Raw genomic sequence first — 27981 nt, forward strand, 5'->3', positions numbered from 1 at the left:
GAAGTCTTCCCGGGATGCTACTCCACGGCTGACACATTTTGGCCAGTCAACTGAGGAGCACTTTTAAGTCACAATATTTACAGACCTTTGGACATTCCCAGCCAGGCTGCTTTGAGCAAGCAAGGCAATTACAAGGCTGCCTTTCACTCCCAGTGTAGTGGAGAACAAGCAGAGGCATTAAGTGAAAGAACACCCTCAGAATGATGGCAATCCAGGCAAAGCTGCGAGCCTGCAGTCAAAAGCTGAAGGGCATATGATAACACAGGGAAAAGAGCTGAGAGGGGCTCTTTTATTCCTGCTAGGCTACCAAGTGGGAAAGGAGCCTTTCCCAACTCCGTGGAAAAGGCTCCTTAATGAAATGCTATTGCAACCACTTGGGCGATTGTTTTCTCTCACATATCCCTCAGAAGGAGGAAGATTACAGAAACACACTCAGAGCAGCGCAGCTAAAACCCAAGTAAAGCATGCAGATGTTAGCAGTAATTACTCAACAAATCTGTGAATACAGCACAGAGTCGTAACTGCCATTTCTTAATGTATTCCAAACAGATGCAGTAAGCATTTTATATCCATTAACAAAACACACAAGCTAATTTTTAAAATAAGCCCAAATTCCTCAAGGATTCCAAGACCTCACCTAGAAAATATGTGCGTTTAAACGAGTGCGACTGGCTAAAATAAGAATGAAGGTATCACAAATCAAAGACACGATCCCTTTGAAAAGGAGGGAGGGAGAAGGGAAAAGCCAAATGTCAGTTTATAGGATTTTTCATCTCCCTAACCATGTTCCTTGAATTAACTTTGAAAAACACTAAAACTTTATTCCAAGCTCCAGCCAAAACAGAACTTGGGGTTTGCTGACTATTTCAGAGATGTTCACAAAAGACTAGTATTTTTTCTAAGCAGTATGTGAACAAAATTGAAAAATCACTCATCTAACCGAACAATTACATTCCTAGGAAATGTGACTCTCTATGCTGTATTTTCATCGGTTGATGAGAAGACACTAATGATCAGAATGGGTATCACTGCAGAACCTTTACATTTCATCGCAAAAGCTATTAATTTCCAACAGCCTTAAATAAGCTGTACTCTTATCTCAAACATATACCAACTTCAGAAACAAAAAGAAGGCAAACCCATATTCTTACCACTTAGGGTTACAGTCCAGCAAACCAAATGCAGCAGAATCCTTCACCAAAGTCCTTGTCAGGATCCAGCCTCAACCCACCAGATCTGCTGCAGCTGATCTGAGATTCAAACCTGTCACTTACTGCAACAGCAAAGTGCTTTCCACCCAGATGAAAAAGCAAAACGTCAGTGGACACTAGTCCCTGTTTCTCCTGCAATTTCAGGGTTAAATGCAGTGTTTTAAGGAAAGGGTGATTAACAGCAAACACCACAAGGAGCAAGACAGGATCTGATAAAAATGCATTAACTACACCACTCTAAAACAGGAAAAGTTTGGAATAAACATAAAAATAAATCACTGAAATAAACATAAAATATGACATTTCTTTCCTTTTAAGCACTGTAGGACTTTGAGACAAACTCCATGAAATCACATTGATCACAAGCACATGGCAATCTCACATGAGATTAAGATGCCCACAGTGCTCCAACTTCCAGAAAACCAGCAACAACGGCCCCTACCTTCTTCTTTTTTAATAATCTTAAGAAATACTACCGGTGGGATGCAAGCCGTGTGACATGACGACCATGCTTAACACAAGAGGCAGTTACATCAAAGACACTCTGTTGGAGGCAAAGCAACTTCCAAATTTGTGCTTCAAACAGAAGATGCTGTTACAAGCACAGTGCAGATCAGCTGCCACCTCCTACCTTAGGAAGGAGGATGGAAAGAAATATGTATCACTTGCCAGGCTTCTATCAAAACCCCCAAAAGCGGTACTTCCCATCAACATACACCACTGAACTACTCATATGGAATTTATACACCTATAACTAACTACAGTACCTGGAACACAAGCATCGTACCATGACAGCACAGCATAAATGAACTGAGGTAACAGCCAAGAGCATAAAAAAGCAAAACGTGCTGCTTTCCGCTCACTTGGACACGGTGGCAGAGATAAGTATATTAGATGTTATCTTCTGTCATACAGAACTAAAAATATTATATTATTTAAATGCTGTAGAAAAAACTATTTGAGATAAGCAACAGGATCCTTTGTTAGGATTACTCCACAGCTGGACAGAAAGAGAATTCCAACGTACACGCTCCCACATGGTATCTATCTCACAGCTAACTTCACTAGAAACATACGTAAGCATGTAACAGAGTATAAGCAGCAACTGAGAAACTGCACAGCATTTAAGCAGGTTTGCAGCAGCCAAAATGAAACTATACAGAGGGTAGTCAGATGTAATAAAGAGCTCAGAAAACATGTTACAACTTGAAAGGCATTTCCAGAAAGCTAAGCTTATCTTTCACTCAGCTGTTGATAAACAGTATTGCTATACGTGCTTTAACATGTCTGTCTTTGCCTTTGCTACCTAGCTTTCCAGGGATTTATTTGCTCATTGTGTAGGTAGCCTTAAGTTCCTAGATCAATGTATGCTTCCTAGATTAATGTACGGCTCGCATCGGTGATAAACACTGGAGGCATGAAGGTGAACCTTTGCCATTTCATTTGCAGTAGTCTTTTCCTATATTATTTATTATAAACATGATACATTATCCACTACCCCCTTGTCTATTACAACCAAAATGAGACAGCAAGACTCCCTGGCCAAACAACACTGATGGAGGAATGTGAAAAGTCAATTACACTTTTTTTTTTCTTTACGTTTACTGAAGTTACACATGCCAACTGACATTTTGCATGATGCGTCCATCTGTCCTAAACTGATTCATAAATAGATAAAAACCTCTGAACCTTATTTTCAAAATTCACAGAGATGCTATGCAAGTAGTGTACACCTACTATAGATGCTATGCAAGTAGTTTCACAGGAGATACTAAACGACCCCAAACAAACCACCACAGCACCATAAGGAGCTGCAGAACACCACATACGATCTTCTGAACAGGTATGTAATACAGAAGGGTTGGATTTCAGAAAAGAAACACGCAGAGTTGCAGCTGCTCATCCGAAGTGACTCCAAGCGAGACCCAGGCAAACACATGCACGCAGACACGCTGAGCACTGCAGTGCCAGCAGCTTCTCTGCAAGCACCAGGGTGTTCTGGAGGCTCCCACGGAGAGCGCCTTTTCCATGGCTTACCCAAAGAAAACTGAAGTATTTCACACAAAAGAGCATGTACACAGGAAGCTGGAGCACAGCTGTGCAAGCCATCCTGGAACACCTCTGCAGGCGGGCTAGGCTGAGATCCCAACAATTAAGTTATTAGCAAAACCCACAACAGCCCAGCACAGATCGGAGTAAGCAAGTATCATCAGCAAGGGTCTAGAGATGGCCCTTAATATCTCCAGTCTGATCAGTCCCTTAAATATACATGTCTCCAGCCTGATCACAAATATTGTTAATTCAATTGCACAGCAATTAAACAGTCTTCAGGGGCCTGTACTGTCTAAATCAAACCTGAGCAGACAACTTTTAAGACCAGAGAGATGTGTCAGATAAAAGTGCTTGTCCCTGCAAGTACAAGATGTACTCAAACTTTTATTTTTACATTACTATGCAAAAAGCTATACGAGTACTTTTACAGTAATTTTTTTCAATTCACTAGTTCCAGACATATTTCCGTGCATAGTATCAGGCTTTGGTAAAGGCAGGCTTCGTTACAAGCACGTGTTTTGTTGTATGCATAGGAAAGAGTCACTCCCTTCCAAGGAACTAAAGGAACGATTATTTCTGAGACACAGCTGACTGGAAATAGTTCAGAGGGAAACATCACAATAAAGATGCTTAATGATGTATTAATACTATATAAAAATGTAACACTGAATATATAACAAAGGTGTAACACTGATTTATGCAAAGCTATGAGTGCTTTTCAGTTACAGAAAGGTAAGTAGGGCAATGAAGAAAAAGATGGTTCATGGCCATCGCTGACTTAAATTCAGTACAAAATATTTGTGAAATTAAAAGTAAGTTTGTTCAATTACTCCCTGCTGTACAGTCACACCACTCACTCTAAACAAACTTGTATTTCTCAAGGCTGAAGCATAGTGACACTGCGACAGCTCTAAGTAATACATTTTATGCAGCCTGAATTTGCCATAAAGATTGAGCCCACTGGAAGAAAGTTTCAAGACATCTGCTTCGACTCCTACTTACCTTTAAACACCTTCTAACATATGAATCTCAGTGAAAGCTATCAGGTTTGAACATCTAGATCACAAAAGAATAACAGTAAGAACAAAAGAGCTAACACAAAAACCAGCACTCAACTAAGTGGTCTACAAACTCTGTTGGATCAGCCTACTGACCAGGGAACTGAGGAGCTAAGCCAGTATCAACCAAACATTTTTCCATGGCCAGGAACATTTCAGTATTCAACAGACTTGCAAATATTTCAGTTACTTTGAAGTAACTGGTGGTTGAGTGCTTCTTATTAAAAAAAAAAAAAATAAAAAAAAAATCACTCAACCACCTTTATGAGCCACTAACACTACCACTAACCATGTTGTTTTCTGCACCTCCTGCCTTACTCAAATATCTTTATATTTCCTGCCACCTGGATTTAAGCAGACTCCCCTTTAGAATTATGAAGCATTTCTATTTTGCAGCATGAATGATCAGGTTTTTTTAATAACCTAAGGAACACAAATGCTTCTTTGTAACTGGTCCCATGACTCAAGTCTTCCTGATGTACGTCATTCAATGCTTCCCTTGCTGCTCTTCAGGTCGCACCAGAAATGGGACACACTACCACAGAACTCTAAGTGAAAAACCTAAAGGTACTCTGTACACCAAATATATTCACTAGTCCACATCGTAGAGGACGAGGTTTTTCAGTCACTTTTGTGGACACTGATGATGTCAGAGGAAATCACAAAAGGCCCCATTTTCTGCGCTGGGACAAAGATCTGCATCAAAAAGCATCAAACAGACAATCCTCTGAAGACGACCACAGTACAGAAACAGTCAGGATCTTTATTCTACCTTGATTTTTCTGGCCACTCTTCCACTGGCCTTGCAAAAGGCGTGGTGTATGGGCCACTGCGTTTCTTAGGACAAGGTCCTAGAAAGCTCTTCCTCTCCCCTGGGCCTGCCTAGACAGAATTTGTGCTCACATGTCTGAGAAAGTGATCTGTCTGGAGCATTTCAAACCTGCAGAAGAGATGGCTACAAAATTATCTGGACTGGGAACAAAGGTATTAGCCCCACTTATGCCACAGTCAATTAAGTAATATTTAACACAGGAGAAAGCAAGAAGCTAATGAAAGGCAGCACTAATGCAAAGCCTCAGCTGCTCTCTACTTGTAATCATACAAGGCGGCCCACATCTTGGCTTCTGTTCCAAGGCTCCAGGCCCTTTATTTTCCGTGACACAGCAGGTAAGGCAGGGACACTGTTACAGCCGGCCTTGCCACCTCAAAGGCCAGCACTAATCTGCTTTTTAACTGATTGGTGCGAGGTCCCTATCCAACCCTCTTTTGTGTATTGTTTCTATTTCTGTCTTTTCCAGTGATTCACACGCTCAAAGAATTAACAATAGCAACTCTAGATCCACTTGAAAGTGGGTGGAATAATGAGCTCCCTTCAAAGATATTAACACACATATGACAAGCAGTAACTGATCGAGCATCAGTGACTGAAAGAGCTGTCTGTCATCAATGAACTGCACGCTGCCTTTTAGTTGGGCTGTTTTCTCAGTCTTGGGCACTAATAAGCTTTTTAGCATTCCTCAGAATTCCCCTGTTAGGTTCCATCCCGTACCCTTTACCTTTAGATACTACCACCGCGATAGTGGCTAGGTGCCAAGCTGTCAGAAGACCACAGCATTAGACCGTCTTCAGCCTCGTTCACCAACTGCACTCAAAAAGACTTTTGCGATGTTAAAAGATTCCTCAAAACTCCTTATCCCACCATTTCATCTGAAAACACATCAGAGAAGTAGCTGGAAGTATGCAGCCCAGCACAGCAGCCCTTTATTTACTGGAAAAGGTTTTTTTTATGATGCAGACCCACTGTCCTCAGGTAACAGTCACTAAGAAGTGAGAACGTGCTGCCGGTTTGGTAAGCCCAGTCTCAGAGCAGTGAAATACATATTTCACAGCACAGACACTCAACACACCTCTCATTTCACATTGTATTATCAACTGAAATTAATTAACCAGAAAGATTGCTCCTTTCGCTCTTCCAACTTGCTTCTGTACAAAACAACTTTTAAAATGTAAACCAGCAATGAGATACTTATCTCCAAACACTACACACAAGAAAATGTGGATTTTTTTTTAATACACTTTTTCCTCAAAGTATTGATTACCAAAACCATGAAGTGCTAATCCTGGCACACAAGCAGCAGATTCTCTGAACGAAGAGGGAGGCAATTTTCTCAAGTCATGAGAGAAGTGCACAGACAATCTGTGCAGGATTTTTTTTTATTTTAACCCCTTTGCCCTCCTTAAGTGTCCTCCAGTAAACCAAAGGCACTTGAAACACAGAGGGCTATGGTCTGAACAGGACAAAGCACCACTCATTTAACATCTCTGTTTCTGTTATTTTATCATTTCAGTTTTATAAAGGAAGCTCTCACCATAGCATGACACAGTAGCTTCCTTGTTGAGAACAACAAACTTTCTTAACTGCAAATACAAAACACTGCACAAAAGCCAAATACCATCAAAGGATTACCCCTTCCTTTTATTTCAGATTCAGGAGAATATCCCTAAACAGAATTAATTTCTCACTTTGGAATATCTCGGAAAAAAATCCATTACGCTTCTAACTGGCTATGGTACCAGTCATTCCCCTCCCGAGCGTGCTGTGTAGCAGATCCATAAAAAGTAGGCACAAAGTGAGGGAAGTTATTCCATAGGGTACAAACCCACCTAGTAACAGGTGAAAGACTCATCACTTTTATTATCCAAAAGATTTATTTTCCAGAAAGAGAGAAAATAAGGCATTAAAAGTAGAGGTCAGAAGAGAATGCAATAGGATCAACTCTTTCTTGCAGGTTTGGCTTTCCCTCAGACTTCCAACTGGGAAACACCACAGGGTTTAAGGCACCTGTACAGAGCGTTGCAAAGTAAACACAACATGTCAAACCAGGAAAAGATCTAATGCTGTTACACTACCTCATTCCTTCCACACTGTGTTTACTTTGCAGAAGAATGGTGCAGCTCCAATCTGCCCCAGAAGACTGGAAAATGGAGGGAATATGTCTACACAGAAAAATGACTGTTAACCAACTCCTATCCCTTACCGCTCATCCTTACAGAAGGCTGTTGCTTCAGTTTCAGCATTTTAAATGCAAAACAAACAGGTCAGCTTTGGATATAGACCAGAAACTAAAATGAAAATGGCCTCTGACAGGTAATTAAGCCCTCTGCAGGAAGAACGTGAGCTAAAGTGCAAGGCAGCCTCCAGTACTCTCTCAGTTCTTCTTGTGAGGTGGAGGACACTTAAAATTTATCAGTAAAGAGCTGTGATGCTCCATTTACTTCACAACAAGCCTTTGGGGTATGCACTTAAGAGTCCCAGCAGTACACGATGAACATGAAACCATCAAGCAAGAACGCAGGTCTGTCAGAATGCTGTATTGAGAAACCCACGTCTGAACCAAGGTGACAACCACTTGGCGCATCCTGCACTACAAACATCCTCCACGCGTCAGTGAAATACCAGATACACTCCTTGTGATGGTACCTGCGTAGGAATTGGAAGTGAATAAATCTTACTACCTACCAGGAGAGCTGCCCAGGAAGATGAGGGACAAAGGATGGCACAATTTCAATGTCATTAAATTCCAAACGACAAGAACCAACACACACAACAGAAATTAAACTTTTGCAAAAATCTTAACTAAATCAGATGTCAAAGCAATAATCATGCCTTTACTTCTTTCTATCTCATTTTTATGTAACAACCACAGTACCTCCTCTCTAGAGCCACCTCTTCCGTAGAGTGACTCCTGTTGAGCTGAGATCAACAGCTAACATCCTTGCCACCAAAGCACACTGCCGTTTGTTTTAAACAAATCTGCACTTCTGAACAGGACAGGGCGTGTGTCTTAATTTTAAGCACTTATCTTGAGACACACAAATATTGGTTGAACAACTACATTCAGTATTGAGGCAACATTTAATAGATACAATGAACAATGGCAGCACTGTAGGAAAAGGCGGAAGAAATGCTGCAGCTACTTCCTCTAAAATACCATTCTGATTTTGTAACATCACCTGAAAATTAGCAAACGTCCACAACCATTGCCTGGGAAGTACTGAATTCACAGCAGAAGGTTTACAACCCTCTTCAGCTAGCTCAGCTAGAAAAAAGCAACAGTCCAGTGCTGTCTGCAGCCACTCTGTGTAATTAAGCAAAATCTTTGAAGGATTCGGAAGTAGCCTGCGTTACAGAAGGCACACGTTTCATCAGTGCAACATCTACTCATCAGCTGAACACGTCCTGAAGTTCAGGTTTTAATTTCTGCTGTGCACGTGAGGACATAAAAAGGAACTACCCTTACAGTTATCTATTGTAAAAATTTCAAGACTTGTATTTCAAACCAAAGAGCTACCCTAGTTTAAGTTACTACCGTGCTACTGTCCAACTACTGCAGCTGACATCAGCCTCTTTCTTACAGTTACAGGCAACACATTTCCTTTGACCTCAGTGAATCCTAGAGAGTGCGTATACCCGTCTAACAACTTCCTTCAAATATACAGAGCCCTACAATATTGTCTGAGGAGTATTTTTTCCTAATTCCAAAGGACATAAAAGCCACTGCATTTTAACTAGATCTTGTCACAAACTGAGAACAAACTGGGTATGGCTTATGATGCACAGGAACATGTTAATCCTGACTGCGTAACAGCATCTGTGCTCTTTATGAAGTCCTGGAAAAGGAGCTATTTGTCACAAAATTATTTTAGAAATGAGAACAGTACATTCAATCCTCCTCAAAGACAACTGGTGCCACAAAGGCCTGGACCAGCCTGGACCTTCATCAGAGGGATCCTCAGAGGTCTGACAGCTTGATGAAGCATTTTCTGTCCTATGCACAAAAGAATAAAGCATATTTACTGAAAGCAGCATAACATACAAACTGGGCCTAAGCATGCTATAGGGAAGTGCTCCATAGAAACTCTGTTCACCTGTTTCAGCTTTGAGTACAACGCATCAAGCGTGCACATAAACACGCTGTTTCTGCTTTTCCATGTAGTTTCCCCCGTTTTGCAGGGCACTGCACACTTCATAGTAGCACTATCTTCCTCTGTCACCAAATCAATACCCATAAATTTAACATATACTAAAACAAAAACGTAAGTTTCCCAGGTGTCATCACTACCACATAACGCCTTGCCCTGTGCACTACAGGCTTAAAAACCGTTGGAACATTCAAGTGGTTTGGAGGTTGTGTTTTGCGTTTCAGTCCAACAGCACCAGTAATGAAGACCACAGCCTTCCAAATTCAGTATTCCATTTAGTTCCATGCTTACAACTTTTTCAGATACTTTTCATAGCTGATACCATTTGGATATTGTACTTGTATGAAGACCCATGGTAGTCTGCAAATACTTTTAGCCTGTCACTAACTCCACAGCAACTCACGGATATCCCAGCAAAGCAAAACTGTTAGACCGTTCATGAGAAAGCTCCCACAGCCATGACTACTTACTTGAAGATGAACATAAATTATATCCTTAGTGTTTGTTACTTCCCAATTAACAAGTGACACCTCAATGTGGAAAGTCTCACATAACACATTCTTGATGACTAATTATTTCACCTATACTAATTTCCCAATCACGTGCTTCTAATACAAGGGAGAGTTAACGGGCCAACACTTCCAACTGTTTTCTGGCTACAAGACGTCTGTAACAATGAAAATACATTTTAGTGAGAAGATGTACAACATGAATAACTGGAAAGCTGAATTGTGCCTGGGGTTTCCCGTGTATCAGCTTCACGATGGAGTACAGTCCACTACAGCACCTGACCCTAGCAGCACCACAGGGCGGAATCCCAGTTGGATGTGTATGTATGTACGCGTCTCGGGGATCCGGCCACCACATAACACACTAAATGGGGATGCCGGTATCAGGCGTGACCCTCCCTCAGCCTCCTTTGCAGCTCCTGCTCCCCGGTGCCTTCTCCTCGCACGGTCCTTCCCCCCAGCCCACACCCCGGCATCATCTTCCTCGTTCTGACTCCTGCTTCCACCTCCCCCAGCGCAACATCCCCTCTCCCGGGGGACCGAGCCCCCGGCTGCTCCGGGCCCGGCGCAGCCCCGCGGAGGGCAGCCCCCACCGCCGGCCGGCCCGGGTGACAGCCCATGGGAGGGCTGAGGCGAGGCAGCCCCGGGCGGCGGGCCCGGGGGAGGCGGCAGCCCCTCGGCGGGGGGGCCGGGGCCGCTCACCTCGTCCTCCTTGTGGTTGCGGATCCCGCGCACCAGGTCCTGCAGGTTCTTGTCAAACATGCGGTCGATGCTGCCCTTCACCATCTTCAGCGCCATGGCGGCGGCGGGCCGCGGGGCCTGCGCTCGGGGCTGAGGGGCCGGGCCCAGCCGGGGGGGCCGCCGCGGCTCCTACTGCCGCTACGGGTGAGACCAGCGGGCCCGGGCCGCTCACATGCCGGGCGGGGGGCAGGGGGCGCGGGCGGTGCCGGCCCGCGGCGGGGCACGGGGCGAGCGGCAGGCAGAGGCGGCCCGGCGGCCGCAAGCCCCAGCTCCGGGCTGCGCTCAGCCTCCCAGCGCCTGACAAAATGGCGGCCGGTCAGCTGAGGGCCCGGCCCCGCCCCCGCCCGCTACACCACGCCCCCGCGCCCGCCCCCGCCGCGCCCGGCCGGCCCCGGCCCCGCCCCGCCTTCCGCGGCCCCGCCCCTCCCACGCTAAACCCACTACGCACGGCCGCGTCACAGGCTGCCCCTGACCCCGCCCCCGAGTTCCCGCCCGCCCGCTTGGCCCCGCCCCCGGGAGCGCTCCCGCTGGTCCCACGTGGCGGGGGGAGAGCGGGCCCACGCCTAGGACGGGGGTCTCTCCGTGGGATTCGGGTCCGTCCATGGGGCTGGGGTCCCTCCGTGGGACTCAGGTCACTTTGTGGGGCAGGGGTGTAGGACTGGGGTCCCTTGGGTCCCCTTCGTGGGGCTGGGGTCTGTCCATGGGCCTGGGGTCTGTCCGTGGGACTCAGGTCCTCTTTGTGGGGCTGGGGTCCCTCTGTGGGACTCGGGTCCCTTGGGTCCCCTTCGTGGGGCTGGGGTCCGTCCATGGGCCTGGGGTCTGTCTGTGGGACTTGGGTCCCCTTGTGGGGCTGGGGTCCCTCTGTGGGACTTGAGTCCCTTGGGTCCACTTCATGGGGCTGGGGTCTTTCCGTGGGGCTGGGGTCCCTCTGTGGGACTCGGGGTCCCTTGGGTCCCCCTGTGGGGCTGGGGTCCTCCCATGGGGCCGGGTGCCGTGGGGCCCTGGTGGGCTGGCAGAGCTCCAGCCGCAGCTCACAGGTGTCATCACCGGCTGCACAGCCAGCAGGGCCTGGTTCTGGCAGTGCCCTGGTGGGGACGCAGCCCCCAGGCACCCACTGCAGCCACCCCATGCGGAGCGAGCACCAGCCTCCACAGCCACTTGCAGCCACTGACACTCGTGGGGACCTGGGTGGCCTCATGGATAGAGTCACCCGCTTCCCCAGGTGACAAGTGCCAGCGCCCAGCACCTGTGTCAGCCCAGGTGCGTCTGCCGGGGGGTGCCGTCCCGCAGGGGTGGCTGTGCCATGGAACAGGAAAGAGAAAAGGAAACGTGGAGGGGCTGCTTCCCCACCGTTCCCACCCCACCTTCGCCTCCTGAGCAGGATTCCAGCAGCTGGGAAAGGAGAGGAACAAACAGGCACTTGGGATGAGATGGAGATGTGACCTTGCCAAGAGCTGCTCGGGATTTTGAGCCGCTTCATAGCCGGGGAAAGGAGCAGGGTTTCCGTTTGCTTCCCATGCCTTCCCCTTTGGTCCCTGCCTGTGGATCCGACTCCCAGCTCCTTGTTGGGCCCTGGCAGAAGGGAGCCAGAGGGGTTGTTGTTGTAGCCAGAAATAGCTGTGCACATCCACCCTGGAGCCTCAGGTTTCCTTTTTTCAGGGAAAAAGTCAAAGGGTGAGAGTTCTGTTTGCAGGAGTCCTCACAGGATGGATGGCATCCAGGTACCCCCAGTCTTCATCGGATGGATGGCATCCAGGTGCCCCAGAGTCCTCATTGGATGGATGGCATCCAGGTACCTTGGCTGAGGTGGTGGGTTGTGCCCATCCATGTTGCCACCGTCCCCCAGCACTGCCCCCCTGAGCCAGTGCTGCTCCCCAAGGGGCTCCACCAAAAACCTCCCCAAAAGCCCCGGTGGCCACCCAGCTCATTTTCCAGCCGGAGCCCAGGCCTGCACGCTGCCACACTGTCGTCACGCTGTCACACCGCACGCCCATGGGACAGGGCTGGCTGCAGGAGCATGGGCTGGGGGGCACAGCAGCGTGGTGAGCTGCCCAGCGCCATGCATGCACCCAGCGCCACAGCAGCACCTCCGAGCAGACTGCTGGGAACCAAGAGTGTGGGGAATGTCACCTACAGATGAATTTCAGCTCAGGACTTGATCCCTCTGGACTGAGTTTCCAAGGTTTTCTCCTCCTGGGGTGGCCTGACTTGTTTCAGCCTTAAAGATTTGGGGTAATGACTTTATCACTCTTCTTCCTCCAAATCCTTATGATCACCCTTAATTAAGAGCACGGCTCTGACCCTAATCATTGCCATTGGTAATACCTCAAGCCCTTAAAATTCCCATCTTGTCTCATGGCTTTTGCAGCTCAGCTTTATTTTTTTTTTTTTTAAATAAATAACGCCACCTCCTGTTATTGCTGTTACAATTTCACAGGCAGCTTTCTCAGGGAAGGAACTTTCCTGCTCGATGCTGTGCCTCTGAGCATCCCTAAGGGATGCTGTGCCATGGGAGAGCTCCAGCCACAGGCTACCCAGTCCTGGTGTCCGTCATGGGGAAGCACCAGTTTGGCCCATTGCATCCCAGGTGGAGCTGGGCTGAGCTGCCTCTTCAGGGCCCAATCCTGTTTTTCCCCCAAAGGCAGCACTCCCCTGTCCCGGGGCTCCAAGTGCTCCGTGGGTTTTGCTGCTCAGGCTCCATCCCAGTGATACATAATGAGGTTTGGCTTGTGTTATATTAATTGCTATTTCTGTGTAAACTGAAGGGGAAAGAAACGTGGCATTGGTGCTGTACAGCCTCCAAGGGCAAAAGTAGGATTTGCTACAAAAGTTGTACTCAGGCTGGGCTCCAGCAACCACTGCGGTGCGAGGGGACCTCAGGACCATGATGCTGGACTGGCTAGGCCCAGCAGCACCAGTCCCAGGGCCATGTCCCTCCACCGTCCTGTCCCTGGATAAGGGGCAGACTCAAGCTGGGCTTGTTGGGTGCCCAGCCAAGGTCCAGGGGTGCTGCGTCTCATGGTGCTACTGCCCTGTGGCATGTCCCTGCCCCTCGCTGCTGGCCCAGGCACAAGCAGGGCAATGGGTGGTGGAGCTGGGGTGATGGGTGCCCATGCTGGGGTGCATGTGCTAGCATGCCTGTTAGGGTGACCGTGTTGTGGTACCCATATGGGGGTGCCCCATGTTGGGGTGCCTGTGATGAGATGCTCATGACAGGATACCTGTGACACTGTGCCCATGTTCAGGTGACTTTTCTGGGGTGCTCCATGCCAGGGTCCCATATTGTCCCATGTTGAGGTGTCCTTGAGGGGATGCCCGTAATGGGGTGACTGCACCAGATGGCCACACTGGGGTGCCCATGTTGGGGTGCCTGTGCTGGAGCACCCATACCAGGGTGCCCCACGTTACAGTCCCCATGCTGAGGTGCGTGTGACAGTGTGCCCGTTTTGGGATGCCCACGCTGGAGTGCCACATGCCAGGGTGCCCATATGGGGGTGCCCTGTCTTGGGGTGCCCTTGCTGGGATGCCTGTGCCAGGGTACCCATATTGAGGTGTCCGTGTCAGGGTGCCCTGTGCCGGGGGGCTCATTTTGGGGTGCCCATGCTGGGGCGCCTCATGCCTGGGTGTCCTGTCTTGGGATTCCCATAGCGGGGTGCCCAAAGTGGGGTGCCCGTGTCAGGGTGCCCTGTGCTGGGGTGCCCATGGCCACGTGCCTGTGTTGCTCTGGCCTGCCCGGCAGCCCCCGACCGGCACTGCCCGCCCTGCTGACTCTGCCCGCGCTGCCCGCCTTGCCCGGGCTGCTAGCCCTGTCTCCTCTGCCCGCCTTGTCCGGGCTGCCCGCCCTGCCGGCCCTGCCCGCGCTACCCACCCTGCCGCCCCTGCCCGCGCTACCCGTGCTGCCCGCCCTGCCGCCCCTGCCCGCGCTGCCGCCCCTGCCCGCGCTACCCGCGCTGCCCGCCCTGCCGCCCCTGCCGGCGCTACCGCGTTGCCCGCCCTGCCGGCGCTACCCGCCCTGCCGCCCCTGCCGGCGCTGCCCGCCCTGCCGCCCCTGCCGGCGCTACCCGCGTTGCCCGCCCTGCCGCCCCTGCCGGCGCTGCCCGCCCTGCCGCCCCTGCCGGCGCTACCCGCGCTGCCCGCCCTGCCGCCCCTGCCGGCGCTACCCGCGCTGCCCGCCCTGCCGCCCCTGCCGGCGCTACGCACGCTGCCCGCGCTGCCGCCCCTGCCCGCGCTACCCGCGCTGCCCGCCCTGCCGCCCCTGCCGCCCCTGCCCGCCCTGCTGCCCCTGCCCGCGCTGCCCGCGTTGCCTCCTGCTCGGTCCCCGCGAGATGGCGCCGGCGGCCCAGGAGAGCCGTGGGGGGGACAGCGGGACCTGCCGCGGGTAGGGGTCCCGAGTGGTGTGCCCCTTGTCGGGGGGCTGGCAGTGACCCGCATTTGGGGGATGGGTGCCCCGCGTTTGGGTGGAGGTGATGGATGCCCCGTGTTTAGGGGATGGGTGCCCCGTGTTTGGGTGGGGGTGATGGGTGCCCTGTGTTCAGATGGAGGTGATCGGTGCCCCATGTTTGGATGGGGGTGATGGGTGCCCCGTGTTTGGGTGGGGGTGATGGGTGCCCCACGTTTGGGTGGAGGTAATGAGTGCCCCACGTTTGGGTGGGGGTGATGGGTGCCCCATGATTGGATGGAGGAGATGGGTGCCCCATGTTTGAGTGGGGGTGATGGGTGCCCCATGTTTGAGTGGGGGTGATGGGTGCCCCACGTTTGGGTGGGGGTGATGGGTGCCCCATGTTTGAGTGGGGGTGATGGGTGCCACACATTTGGGTGGGGGTGACGGTGCCCCACGTTTGGGTGGAGGTGATGGGTGCCCCGTGTTTGGGTGGAGGTGATGGGTGCCCCATGTTGGATGGGGGTGATGGGTGCCCCATGTTTGGGTCACCCACGCTAGGGTGTGGGTGATGGGTGCCCTGGCTGGGTGACGGGTGAGCTGTGGGGTGGGGGCAGCTGGTGTCCCCAGGGGCCAGGCACGGAGCGGGGCACCCAGCCAGCTGGCACTGTGGGGACAAGGGACCCATTCAGGCGGCTGCGTGTGCCATGGCTGCTGTGGCCCCGCAGCGGGCGGCTGGGCTCTGGCACCCTGCCGCACGTGCAGCTGGCACAGCCCCTTGCCCCGACTCTGCCAGCACCTCTGTCCCCCACCCAGTCCCCCCTGGAACAAGGACACAGCCGCACGTGCAGGGACGGTGCCATCCTGGAGCAGGGATGGATCCCAAGGATTAAATACCGCGGCCTCATGCCCCAAAATGCCCCATTTAATTGGTTGCTTGGAATTGGTTGCAAACACTGCCAGGCTAGATCGGGCCAGCCCAGTGAGCTGGGGGTTTGGGGAGCCCCTGGAAAACTGGGTGCTGCGTCCTCCCCATGCACCCAACGGAGCCAGGGTGCTGCAGCTTGGCTGCCCACTGCAGCACGGGCAGGGGGGCTGGGGGCTGCCCAGCCAAGGGGTGCACTGGGGCCAAAAGCTGCCCAACTGCTGAGCCAGCGGCAAGCTGGGAGCCCCAGTGGTGGGGACAGACTGGTTTGGGCTGTGGGTCCCTGTGGGGTCACGGCAGAGGGTCCCCACGCGGACTCCGTGGCCCCGGGAGCACTCTGGCAGCGTGGCATCTGCTAATGCACGGCGAGGCCGTGGCGCTGGGTGATTCAGGTGCCAGCAGAGCCTAAAAGGATGAAATTGGGGCTGGTTTTCCGTGGCACAGCACAGAAAGCTGGCAGGGTGGGGGGAGCCGGGGGGAGCCCCAGCTCCAGGCTGTGCAGGGGGGTTGGAGCTCAGCACCCCTCGAGCAAACCCCACTCCAGCCCCATCCCACCCGGCACCCAGGCAGAGCTGGGCTTTCCCGCAGCAATTCAGCAAGTGGCATCGAGCGGGTGCCTGCGTGCCCTCAGGAGGTACCTGGTCCCCAGATTCTAGGGGGGCTGTGTGTGCCGGGGAGCCCTAGGCTCAGAGTGGAGATGAGAGCCCCCGTTTCGTGCCTGCACATTGCTCCCTGCAGAGGGAAGCCCCTCTGGGGGTTTAACTCCAGGACCCCTGGCTGGGTTGATCCACCACCCGTGTGGGGCAGCAGCCCCCGGGGCCACTCTTGCCCCCCCAGTTTGGCTCCTGGCTGGGCCCAGGTGCCACCACGTGGTGGTTGACTCACCAGCACATGGGCACCCACACAGCCCACGAGCACGGAGCAGTTGGTGGGCGCAGGGGGAGTTTCCTCCTCCCCATCCTCTGCGCGTCCATCCCAGCGTGGTGGTGATCCCCATGGGAGTGGGATGTGCGGGGCAGAGCCCTTCATCATAGCACCACCCCCTGCCCCACACAGCAGAAGGGGGAAAGCTTCAGGGTGGCTGCAGCCCCAGGTGACAGTGACTGGGGGGGGCTGGCAAGGGCATGGGGTTCACTTGCAGCCAGGGTGGTGCGCAGGGAAGGGCAGGAGGGGACAGGCTCAGCGATGCCCTGGTGCAAGCATAGGGTTGGTGTTTGCTGAGTGGGGGGAGAGCTGGGAGGGGGTCATGTCCAGTCAGCACCAGTGTTTTTCCCCCAGCCGGTACTGGTTCACGATGGAGGACCTCCCGGCCGGCTGTGCAACCCTCTGTACCCCCTGAGAACCCCCTGGGCTGAAAGGTGCAGCCGCAGCACCCATGGGGGTAGGCAGTGGGTGCCCGCCAGCCCCAGCAGTGGGGGCGCTGGGGACAGGCAGCAGAGCCCATGTGGGATGTGCTGCCATTGGAGCGAGGGGGACGCAGCCCTCTGGGCGCCACACACCTGGCCACGCTGGGGATGTGATCACTCTGGGCTTGTTCCAGTGGAAACATCCCTGTTAACCTCGGTGGGGTGTGGGTCCAGCCCAGGGGGGCTGAGCAGAGCCAGCAATTTGGCCAGCATCAGCTACGGTGAGTCTGGGATGCTGGCTCCTCACGTGCGGCACTGCCATCCCTGGGCAAGGGCAGCTCCAGTGGTGGCAGCCGTGTCTCACTGGGGAGAAAAGCCCCCCCCAACTGGGCTCAGACAGACCAGTTTTCAGGACCAGACTGGGGACGTTCACAACCACGAAGGGCTCTGTCCTCCCCACACCTCTGCTGGCACCAGTGCGGCTGTGGCATCTCTCGTCTATCCCGGTCCCCAGTGTTAATGCAGCCTCTGCATCCTGAGAGGAAACTGTTGCATCATTTTGTTGTTGTGGCAACTGCAGCCGGAGCATCCCCGGAGAGATTTGGCCCAGGGAGCTGTCAGGACAGATGGAAAGGACAGATGCTGCTCCATCATGTGGAAGGGAACTCCCCATCATGCTGCAGGATTGACCCCTGGAAATAAAAATGGGGCTTGGAAAATGGCACGTGGGCCATTTTGCGAGGAGGGGAAGGGAAGCTCTGCAGGGCTGGGCTTGCGTTCGCGTTGTTAAATGTCCTGCCCTGTTTCACGGGGCGGTTGGAAGGCTGACAGGGGACCGAGACATGCAATTCCAGCTGGGGTTAAACAGCTTAACTGCTCCACGAACCGAGCTGTTCGACAGGAGCCATTTGAAGAGCCTGACTTTTATTGGTCCTACCACGAAACAGTGAACAGAGCTTGGCTGTGGTCCAGGCTCAGGGGGAGAGGAGGAAAAACCACGCACCACCAAGGGCACCAGTAACCCTGTCACAGGGGAGCCCAGATCAGGAATAAAGAGAAAGATGTGGGCAGCCAGGATGAGGGGAGACTTTTGCAGGGATGGGGGTGTCAGAGTGGGGAGCGGGTGTCAGAGGAAGGAGCTGAGCCTGCCCCCTGGGACTGTGGACCACCAGCATCTTGCCCCGCTGTTACAGGGGCAAAAGCCCAGGGCTCCAGCTGGAATATTTAATCTGATGGGAACAGACTTGCCCGCATTAACCCACCTCATCATCCAACTTGTTATTGTCAACTAAATCAGGTCAATACCCAAGATGAGACATCACTGGAAAGGGAACTTTCCGGAGGAAGCCACGTGCACCTCGAGCCCCTGAGCCCACCCAGACCCCCACCCCGTGGCCAAGCCCCACCCCATGTCACCCACAAAGGTCAGTGCACCCAGGAGCACGGTGGGGTGTCCCGCGGGGAACTGATCCTGCAGCCCCAAGGGGAATAACACCAGTGTGGGAAGGAGCTCAGGAGGTGCCTTTGCACCAGGCTTGTGCAGGGCATGCTCGGAGCATCGCTTGTGCAAGATGTTGTTGGTGCATCGATGCCGTCCCTGTGTCCCCCCCATGCCCGCAGGAGCCAGGCAGAAGCACGGCCGTGGTCCGGGGGCTGCGCAGCGCTTCCCCGTTCCTCCCTCAGTCAAACCCAGTTTGCTTGGTGGTGGCAAAAAAATTTACTTAGTTCTGAATTGCAGCAGCACGGAGCCGGGAGGTGCAGGCAGTGGCGGGGGATGCAGTGGGGGCAGCCCACCCAGGGGGAGACAGGTACTGCTCCCCCTGCAAACCTCTGCACTGGCCAAACGCAGCAGCTGCCGATGCCGACGCCGGTCTCATGGCGCTGGAGTGGGTGATGCTGGTGGTCACTGCCTGGTACCCCCAAAAAATCAGTGGTCTGTGGAGCCCTGGAAGCACCTGGGGGTCCTGCTGCAGTGCAGAGCCGCGCCGTGGGCAAGCATGGGGCAAGTGGGCAGAGGAGACCCAAAAAAGCCAAATTTTGGGGCTGTCGGAGGGGACAGAGCAGCCGCCACCTCTTGGGGGCCAGTTCAGCTCACTGCGCCGGCAGCAACCAAGCCATGGCTGTGCTCACTTCCCTCTCCTCGTCTGGATGGAAAACTTGGCGAGATCGGTGAAGATCCGGGGTAGGGCAGGCGTCACCTGCCAGAAAACCCCAGCGCTGGCGCCGAGCTGGATCCGTCCAGGAAACGTTGTCATTGTCCCTTCCGTCACTCCCCATTAGTAGCCCAGGAGCCCACTTGGGCCACACAAGGACTGTGACGACAAACTGATTAAAGACCAACCTAACGAACTCAAAGAGAATTCTTTAAGCGGAGCCTGCTGTGCCTCGGAGAGCTCCTGCCATGTCTATTTATTTAAATTTAATGGAAGTTTTGTGGTACGCTAATTAAATATGAATTGATTATTTAAGAGGCAGTCAGAGCAGTTTAAGCACTGCTGACTTGATGATTTTAGTGTTTTCTTTAGAAAAACATTCCTTGTTATGTAGCTTTCTGCACGTATGGACATTTAAGGGGGAAAAGAGGGATACAAAGGGAAGAGTGGCCGAGCTGGGACCTGGATGCTCTCCTGGATGAGGGAGCAGTGGCGGGGACAGGAGTGGGGACATGTCCCAGGGTGAGGTCGTCGGCGCAGGGCTCTGCACCCACCTCTACCCAACAGCGGCTTGTCTCGGTGGAGGACAGCGACCTGTTGAAAAGCACAGATGTTAGACCATGCACAGAACACCTCGCCAGGAAACATCCCGCTCCAGCACGCAGCGCTGCTGGGATACGTTTCAGGCACGGTGCATCCCCCATCTGCCCATGCGGCGTCACCAGGGCGACAGGAGCAGGAGCATGGCGGCTGTGACCCAGGCCATGATGCTGCTTTTCAGCCCAAATATTGGGCGTCTCCGTGCATTGTCAAGGCGGAGGGAGCGGGATCCCGAAGGACTTGGCAAAAGCCCACTGGGCTCTGGTGGCCTTGCCTGGCCCCAGAGTTGTAGCCCAGCACAGGGGGAGAGATGTGGTCACAGCAGAGCAGGGACACCGTGGACTGGTGCAGACCCTGGCACCGTGGCAGGTGGCCCCCCAACCTCCCCAGCACGTTTGCAGCTGACCCACATCCTCTCCATCAGGGGAAAAGGGAGATGAGATTAGTACGTGGGGGACAACAGCCAGGAGAGACAGATGGCAAAAGCATCCTGCCCCGCGCCGTGTTTACCGATCCTGGGCTGAGAAAGCGAGAACCTGAGCGGGGTGTCCCCAGCCCCCCGCTTCCAGCACAACTTCCACCGCCGCTTTGGTGGGGAAAGACCGGCTCCTTCCAGAAGCTGTCGGCAGGATGCGGGAGCTGAGCTCAGGCTCAGCAATGCCGGCCCAGGCTGCGAGTGCTGCCTTGGGATGCTTTGGACCCACAGGGAACTCATCCCCAGCAGACGCGGGATGCTCCTGTCCCACCAGGATGCTCATCCCCAGCAGATGCAGGATATTCCTGTCCCACAGGGATGCTCATCCCCAGCAGACATGGGATGCTCCTGTCCCATCAGAATGCTCCTCCCTGGCAGATGTGGGATGCTCCTGTCCCCCAGGGATGCTCATCATCGGCAGATGTGGGATGCTCCTGTCCCATCAGGATGCTCATCCCCAGCAGATGTGGGATGCTCCTGTCCTGCAGGGATGCTCATCCCCAGCAGACATGGGCTTGCTGTTGCTTTTCCAGCCCTCAAATGGAAACCCGCATGTGGCATGGCAATCCCCCCACTCCAGCGGGCGTGGGGTGGGAGCGGGGTGCAGTGAGGCTGTTGGTGCTGCAGTGGCGTTGGGTGCTCTTCCCTCAGAACCAACTGCCACCAAGCTGAGGGCTGGAGAGTCCCGAGGCGCTGGGCACTGCATCCATGTGCCACAGCCTGAAAAATCACCTGCTGGGATGGCAGCGGCTGCTTTTGAGGGCTCCCAGCCGACCCAGGGGTGCAGGTGCTTTACCTGCCGGAGCTCTGAGCCCACCACCCCGCTGGAAACACTCCTGCCCCCGCACCAGGGCTGAGACTGGCAGCTGGGGTCGGCTCCAACTGCTGCGACACAGCGATGATGGCAGCTCCTGCGGTCCTGCTGAGACCTTCGGCACGGAGCCTGCCCCTTCTCGGGGGGGATCATGCCCGTGTGCACCACCAGGACCCTGGGGCGCCGCAGGCGGGCACACACCCTGCCAGGAGCCGGCGTCACCACCGAGGGTGGCTGAGTCAGTGGCGGGCATTGGGGTGCACCGTCCCTTTGCCAAGGTGCCAGCGTGGGGCGAGGTGACCCTGGCTGCACCTGCCGGGGTCCCCAGTGCCGCAGCTGGTTTGGGGGAGCTGCGGCAATGCTTCCTCCGGCTGGGATTTTCTTGTCCCCGCAAGCGGAGGAGCCCCAGCAGCAGGAGGCCCCCATGTCCCACCCCACCATGGGGCTGTGTCCCTGTCATGCATGGGGATGGGGCACCGGGACTCTGCCTATAGCTGGAGGGGGGCAGCGCCTGCACCGCAGAGCAGGGTGGCAGGGCACCCAGATGTCCCTACACCCCACCCAGGTGTCCCTGCAACCCAGGACAGGGTGGCAGGGCACCCAGGTGTCCCCAAACCCCAGAGCAGGGTGGCAGGGCACCCAGATGTCCCCGCAACCCACCCAGGAGTCCCTGCAACCCAGGACGGGGTGGCAGGGCACCCAGGTGTCCCCACACCCCACCCAGGTGTCCCTGCACCCCAGGGCACCCACAGGTCCCCAAACAAGGGACATCAGCACCCACAGACCACACCGGCAGGGGAAGCTCTGGCCTGACGTTATCGCTCAGCTTTTATCGCCCAGCTGCGGACACAGCTGGGCACCTACAGAGATGCCAAGGGACATCATGGCCTCCTCCCACAGTCCTGCTACCAGGTTACACCGGGTTGTAAGGCTGTAGTTGCCTTAGGGAGCAGCAGCTGCGGGGCCCCCTATTGCTGCTCTCTGCGCCTGCGTTTGTGGGCGATGGACCCTGGTGCCCCGGCCCCACCAGAAGATGCACCGATTGACACGCGGGTGCTGCCCTGGTGTGAGGCCGCAGGCTGGGGGTCCCCATCCCCCACTGAAGCTCCTACCTGGAGCCACATGGAGCCCCTCGGGTGCCCCCGGTTGAGTCACATGCACCTTGTGAAAAGCTCATGCTGTCACTTGTGCGCAGACTTTGCACCAGCAGCCACGCGGCACATGGGCACGTTGTTTTGCTTTAGTGACCTTGATGTTGCACGGGGCGCGCCAGCCTTGCACGGCCACCCAAGTGCTGTGTACCAGCCTCGTGCCATTGCATGGGGCACACCAGCCTTGCACAATCCTTCGAATTCAGTGCGTCAGCCTTGCACCCTCACATGGGCTGCTCCAGGTTTGCACGGTCACCCAAACGCTGCGTGCCAGCCTTGTGCCATCACGGGGAGGGTTCCAGCCTTGCACTGTCACATGGCGCTCCAGGCTTGCACGGCCACCAGAGCACTGCGTGTAACCCTTGCACTGTCACATGGGGAGCTCCAGCCTTGCATAGCTGTGTGAGTGCTGTGTGTGACCCTTGCACTGTCACATGGGGTGGTCCAGCCTTGCACGGCTGCATGAGTGCAGTGTGCAAGCCTTGCACTGTCACACAGGGCATTGCGGCCTTGCACGCCCACCCAAGCGCTGTGTTCCATGGAGTGTTGCAGCTTTGCACACCCACCTGAGCACAGCATGCAAGCCTTGCACTATCACATGGAGTGTTCCAGCCTTGCACTGTCACACTCACATGGGTGTTTTACCCTTGCACAGCCACCTGAGCATGGTGTGCAAGCCTTGCCCTGTCACACGGGGAGCTCCAGCCTCACACTGTCACACTCACACAGGTGTTCCAGCCATGCACTATCACACATGTGTTCCAGCCGTGCACTATCACACGCATGTTCCAGCCGTGCACTATCACACAGGGTGTTCCAGCCTTGCAGGGCCACCTGAGCACAGCATGCAAGCCTTGCACTATCACAGGGGGAGCTCCAGCCTTGCTTGCACTGTCACACTCACACGGGTGTTCCAGCCGTGCACTATCACATGGGGTGTTCCAGCATTGCATGGCCACCTGAGCATGTGGTGCAAGCCTTGCACTATCACATGAGTATTCCAGCCTTGCACTATCACACTCACACGTGTGTTCCAGCCATGCACGATCACACGAGTGTTCCAGCCGTGCACTATCACACTCACCTGTGTGTTCCAGCTATGCACTATCACATGGGTGTTCCAGCCCTGCACTATCACACTCACATGTGTGTTCCAGCTATGCACTATCACACTCACATGTGTGTTCCAGCCGTGCACTACCACATGGGTGTTCCAGCCTTGTACTATCACATGAGTATTCCAGCCTTGCACTATCACACCCACACGTGTGTTCCAGCCATGCACTATCACATGGGTGTTCCAGCCGTGCACTATCACACTCACCTGTGTGTTCCAGCCATGCACTATCACATGGGTGTTCCAGCCGTGCACTATCACACTCACCTGTGTGTTCCAGCCATGCACTATCACACGAGTGTTCCAGCCGTGCACTATCACACTCACCTGTGTGTTCCAGCCATGCACTATCACACTCACATGTGTGTTCCAGCCGTGCACTATCACATGGGTGTTCCAGCCCTGCACTATCACACTCACCTGTGTGTTCCAGCTATGCACTATCACACGTGTGTTCCAGCCGTGCACGATCACTCACATGTGTGTTCCAGCCATGCACTATCACACTCACCTGTGTGTTCCAGCTATGCACTATCACAAGAGTGTTCCAGCCGTGCACTATCACACTCACCTGTGTGTTCCAGCCGTGCACTATCACACTCACATGTGTGTTCCAGCTATGCACTATCGCTCGGGTGTTCCAGCCGTGCACTGTCACCCCCCCGTCACACACACGCGTGGCCCCGCAGCCCGGCCGTGCTACGCGTGTGCAACGTGCTGGCCTCGCCCCGTCGCCCCCACGGGGGTTTCCAACCGGTGCCCGACCGCAGCGCCCCAGCCCCGCGCGCGCCCCCGCCGCGCGTGACACCCACGCGCGCCCTCGCCGGCGGGGGGGGGGGCGCGCGGCTGTCACGCGCGGCGGGGGCGCGCGCGTGGGCGGGAGCGCGCGCGGGGAGGGCAGCTGAGGACAGGGGGGAGGGAGCGTGAGGCCGCGCCCCCCCCTCCCCGCCCCCCCCTTCCCTCCCTCCCCTCCCCGCGTCTGGCGCGTCGGTCGGGCCCGGCCCGGCCCGGCCCCGGCGCCTCATTGTGCTTCGCCTCACGCCGGCCCAAGATGGCGGCGGCGCCGGAGAGCCCCGCGAGCCGCTAACGACAATAGAGGGAGGCTGAGGGGGAACGGGCGCCCCCGCCGGTACCGGCCTCCCCTCCCCGCCGCTCCCCCCCCCCCCTCCTCCTCCTCCTCCCCTTCCTCCCTCCCTCCCTGTACCGCCGCCTCACCTCGCACACGCCCCCCGGCCGGGCCCGGCCGCCACACCCCACCCCGGCCGGCCCCTCTAGCATGGTGCGGGGCCGCCGCCGCCTCCTCCTCCTCCTCCGGCTGCCGACATGGGCGAGAGGCTGGAGCTGCGGCTGAAGTCGCCCGTGGGAGCCGAGCCCGCCGTCTATCCCTGGCCGCTGCCCGTCTACGTGAGTATGGCCCCGGCCCCGGCACCTGCCCTGTCAGCGCCGCCCGGGCCCGGCCACCCGCGGCGGCCCCCGGCCCCTTCCCCCCCCTCAGCGCTCCCTGTCACTTGTTAATCAATCTGTTAATGCGTCCCCTTCCCGGCAGCGGGAGTAATTGGCGTTATTTCCCCGGGAACGGGAGTAATTGGCGTTATTTCCCCGGGAACGGGAGTAATTGGCGTTATTTCCCCGGGAGCGCTGGCCGGGCGGGAGCCCCCCCGGAGCGGCGGGTGGAGGGTGAGGGGCTGCCCGGCCCGGGGCGCCGCCGCCGCCGCTCTCCTGCAACTCAAATCCCCAATTTCTTTTTATAATTGGTTGACTAAACCGAAGGGCGGGGAGGAGGAGGACTGGTTAATGAAAAGTTTTCGTCTTTTCCTCAGCTGGTGTAACTGGTTAATAACCAGAGCTGCTTCCAGCGGGGTGGCGAGGAGGGGGCTCCCGGGATGGTAAACATCGCCCCCATCACCCACGGCTGCGGGTGGTCGGGGGGGCACCCCCCCCCCCCCTCGTGATATGTGGAAATAATCAAGAGAAGCGTTAATTGCGGGGAGGTTAATTGAGTGTCGGTGCTGCTGCTGCCGCCTCCCTCCAACGGGTGCCCTTGGAGCTTCTCTTTTATTTCGGCTGAACAAGAATTCAAGTCAGGTTTGTCAGTTGATGGCAGCCGTAATCCGCATGCTTCCCCAGAAAATGTCACTTGTCCCCGCTCGGTGACGCGAGCCGCCGTTTTTCTCCAACTTGCCTGACTTTTTTTCCTGCCTCTCCCGAGCCCCGGGTGGGAGATGTGTGACCTTGATAACAATGTCCATGTGCCAATGGGCGAAAATCTCACGAGAGGCGAAAGGCGCGTTGGAGGTTTTGCCTTGGTGTTTTTCTAACGCCTGCAGGGTTTGTACCAGCCCTTGGACGATTTTCCACTCTTAACTGTTGGTAGCACCTCTGAGAGCAGTTCGTGAAAGGAAAAAAAAAAATCTCTCTGTTTTACTTGGCTTGGGTGCTGTTGATGATCCCTTGTGTTTCAGGCTTTGCTCTTGTACGTGTGCCGCTGCGCGGGGAGAACATGCTGGGACACACAGGCTGGGGCGGCTGATATTGTTGCTCGCTTGGCAATCGTGACGCGCTTGTGTGTGAATGATTAGAAATATATTGCTTGTGGCAGGGGAGATGGCTGCGTGTTCGTATCTCCTGCCTGCCTTTCGGTGCTGTTGCTTTATCTATGGTTTCCCAAACATCCTCCATGTATACTGGCGTGCTGTTTTCATCGGCTGCTCCCGGAGCTGGAGCCTCCAGCACACACTGGTTAATGCAGCCTTTCCTGTTTGGGCAGCTCTGTCATTCGTGTCTGTGTGTGTTCGCGGGCGCGGGCTCTGCTTAAATTGACAGAAACTGAAAGTATAACGATGTCCAGTTCGGTTTTCTTCGTGTGGCCAATTATTAACTTGCATCTCCGAGCAGGTTGCGTGAAGCATAGGTTAAAGATTACATAGGTTAGGGATTAATCTGGAATGAAGGAATGGTTTTATGTAGATTCATAAAACTTCCTACAGGCTTAACAAATAACCCTCCTCAAACCGTAACCTCAAACACCCCCACCCCGCCTTAAAACGTGTGTTTCAGTGCTGCTTTTTGCAGCATGGGAAGTAAGGGTTTAGTTAATTTAGGAGAACCTGGGCAGCCGCTTGTGAAGATGGCACAGTACATAGAATTTCTTTCCCAGTGAATGAGAAGTACAACGGGCAGGGATGCTTATCCACATGTGCTATGTGCATGTGTTAAGGAAAACTGTACATCCTGCTGTTAAACCGGCCTCTTTGTGTTGCAAATTTTTCCACAGTAATACAGAAGCGGATGGGTCATCTGGAGCCAATCAATATTCTGTCCTGCAGTTTTGGTGGAAAGATCACGCCGCGTATTAGAGAAGCGTGCGACTGCGAGCGTGGGCATGCAGGCACACACACGCACGCCGCTTGCGGCTCTGGCCTTTGCAGCAGCAGATGAACTCTGGAGCTTTAGAAATAAATCCTTCTCTCTGTACACGGCAGTGTTTGGCCTGCTAACATTGTACTCTGCTGAACTGTAGACTTTCTTTCCCTCGTTGGCTCAGCCTTGAGTTGGCAGCAGGGTATATGTACCGTTGTGGTTTCAGAGCTCAGCTCTGTTTGACGTAAGCAGAACATTTCTTAGTTTCACCGCTCTTTCTGCTGCTTGGTTCCTAGGAAGCAAGGTGGGATACCTGGAGGGGGGGTGGCGGGGGGAAACCACTTCAAGTAGTTTTATTTAGCAGCATTCTCGGTGCTTCCTGTTGTATGCCGTGAGATATATTTTCCAAAGGGAGCTGGAGAGAAAGGGGAGGGGAGGCTTGCAGTCCTCGCTAATTATTTTTGTGGAGAGTGCCAGGAACGGCAGGGAATCATCTTTCCCAACATTAGAGGCCGAGTGGTATTGTAGACCTGCTGCTTGATGAGCACTGCTGCGTGATGTAACCCTACATTGAGTAACTTGGCTATTTTTGTGCTCTTACTACATCTTAAATTAGCGGCATCGGTATTGCTGTGTAAAAGGCTAAGGGTCTAATCTCTCGTATTAATGGATGCCTGGATTAATAACGCATCTATTTACTGCAGGAACGCTGCTTATTTCATGTATAATAGGAAAAGTGGGGTCTCTTCAGACTGCTGAGTTTGCATAATAGCTCAGCTGACAAACTGGTGCTTGTTGGGATGCTAAAAGAGCCTGGGAGGGTGATGTGAAACATGTATTTCCCTACCAGTCTAATTAGGGCCGTGGGAGGAGAGAGCACTGGTGTTGCAGATACAGCCTCCCACTGGCTTACATACAAAACTGAAAGTATGACTCTTTCCCCCGCCTTCTGCTTTTCTCAAAGGAAAGGCCACGGTTTCCTAATGAATACATGGTGAGCAGTTCTGTCCGTAGCACACTGTGATGAGTAAGTTGAATAGTGCATGGTGAGTAATCTCTCCTCATGACTCACAAAATATTTTCTGATGTTGACCTCTGTTTTTATGAG

At 54.3% G+C, this 27981-nt stretch overlaps 2 protein-coding genes across 10 annotated transcripts in view; one reads left to right on the forward strand and one right to left on the reverse strand.

The window, feature by feature from the left end:
• AP3D1 (adaptor related protein complex 3 subunit delta 1) overlaps positions 1-10823 on the reverse strand; it is a 46870-nt gene extending 36047 nt beyond the window's left edge. Inside the window, exon 1 of the mRNA XM_080383180.1 lies at positions 10516-10823. Within this exon, the coding sequence (XP_080239306.1) occupies positions 10516-10611 (96 nt within the window). The 5' untranslated portion in view covers positions 10612-10823. The remainder of the gene's footprint in view (positions 1-10515) is intronic.
• Positions 10824-24377: 13554 nt separating this feature from the next.
• Positions 24378-27981, forward strand: part of DOT1L (DOT1 like histone lysine methyltransferase) — a 76904-nt gene continuing 73300 nt past the window's right edge. For 2 of the 9 annotated variants that reach the window (XM_080382222.1, XM_080382225.1), the window contains exon 1: positions 24382-24917. In XM_080382222.1, the coding sequence (XP_080238348.1) occupies positions 24837-24917 (81 nt within the window). In that variant the 5' untranslated portion in view covers positions 24382-24836. Of the gene's footprint in view, positions 24918-25333; positions 25599-26787; positions 27920-27981 lie in introns of those variants that run through there. The other 7 variants (XM_080382227.1, XM_080382228.1, XM_080382231.1 and 4 more) reach the window with 7 other exon arrangements.

This window comes from Falco punctatus, assembly GCF_963210335.1.
Source record: "Falco punctatus genome assembly, chromosome: 4".
Classification (NCBI taxonomy): domain Eukaryota; kingdom Metazoa; phylum Chordata; class Aves; order Falconiformes; family Falconidae; genus Falco; species Falco punctatus.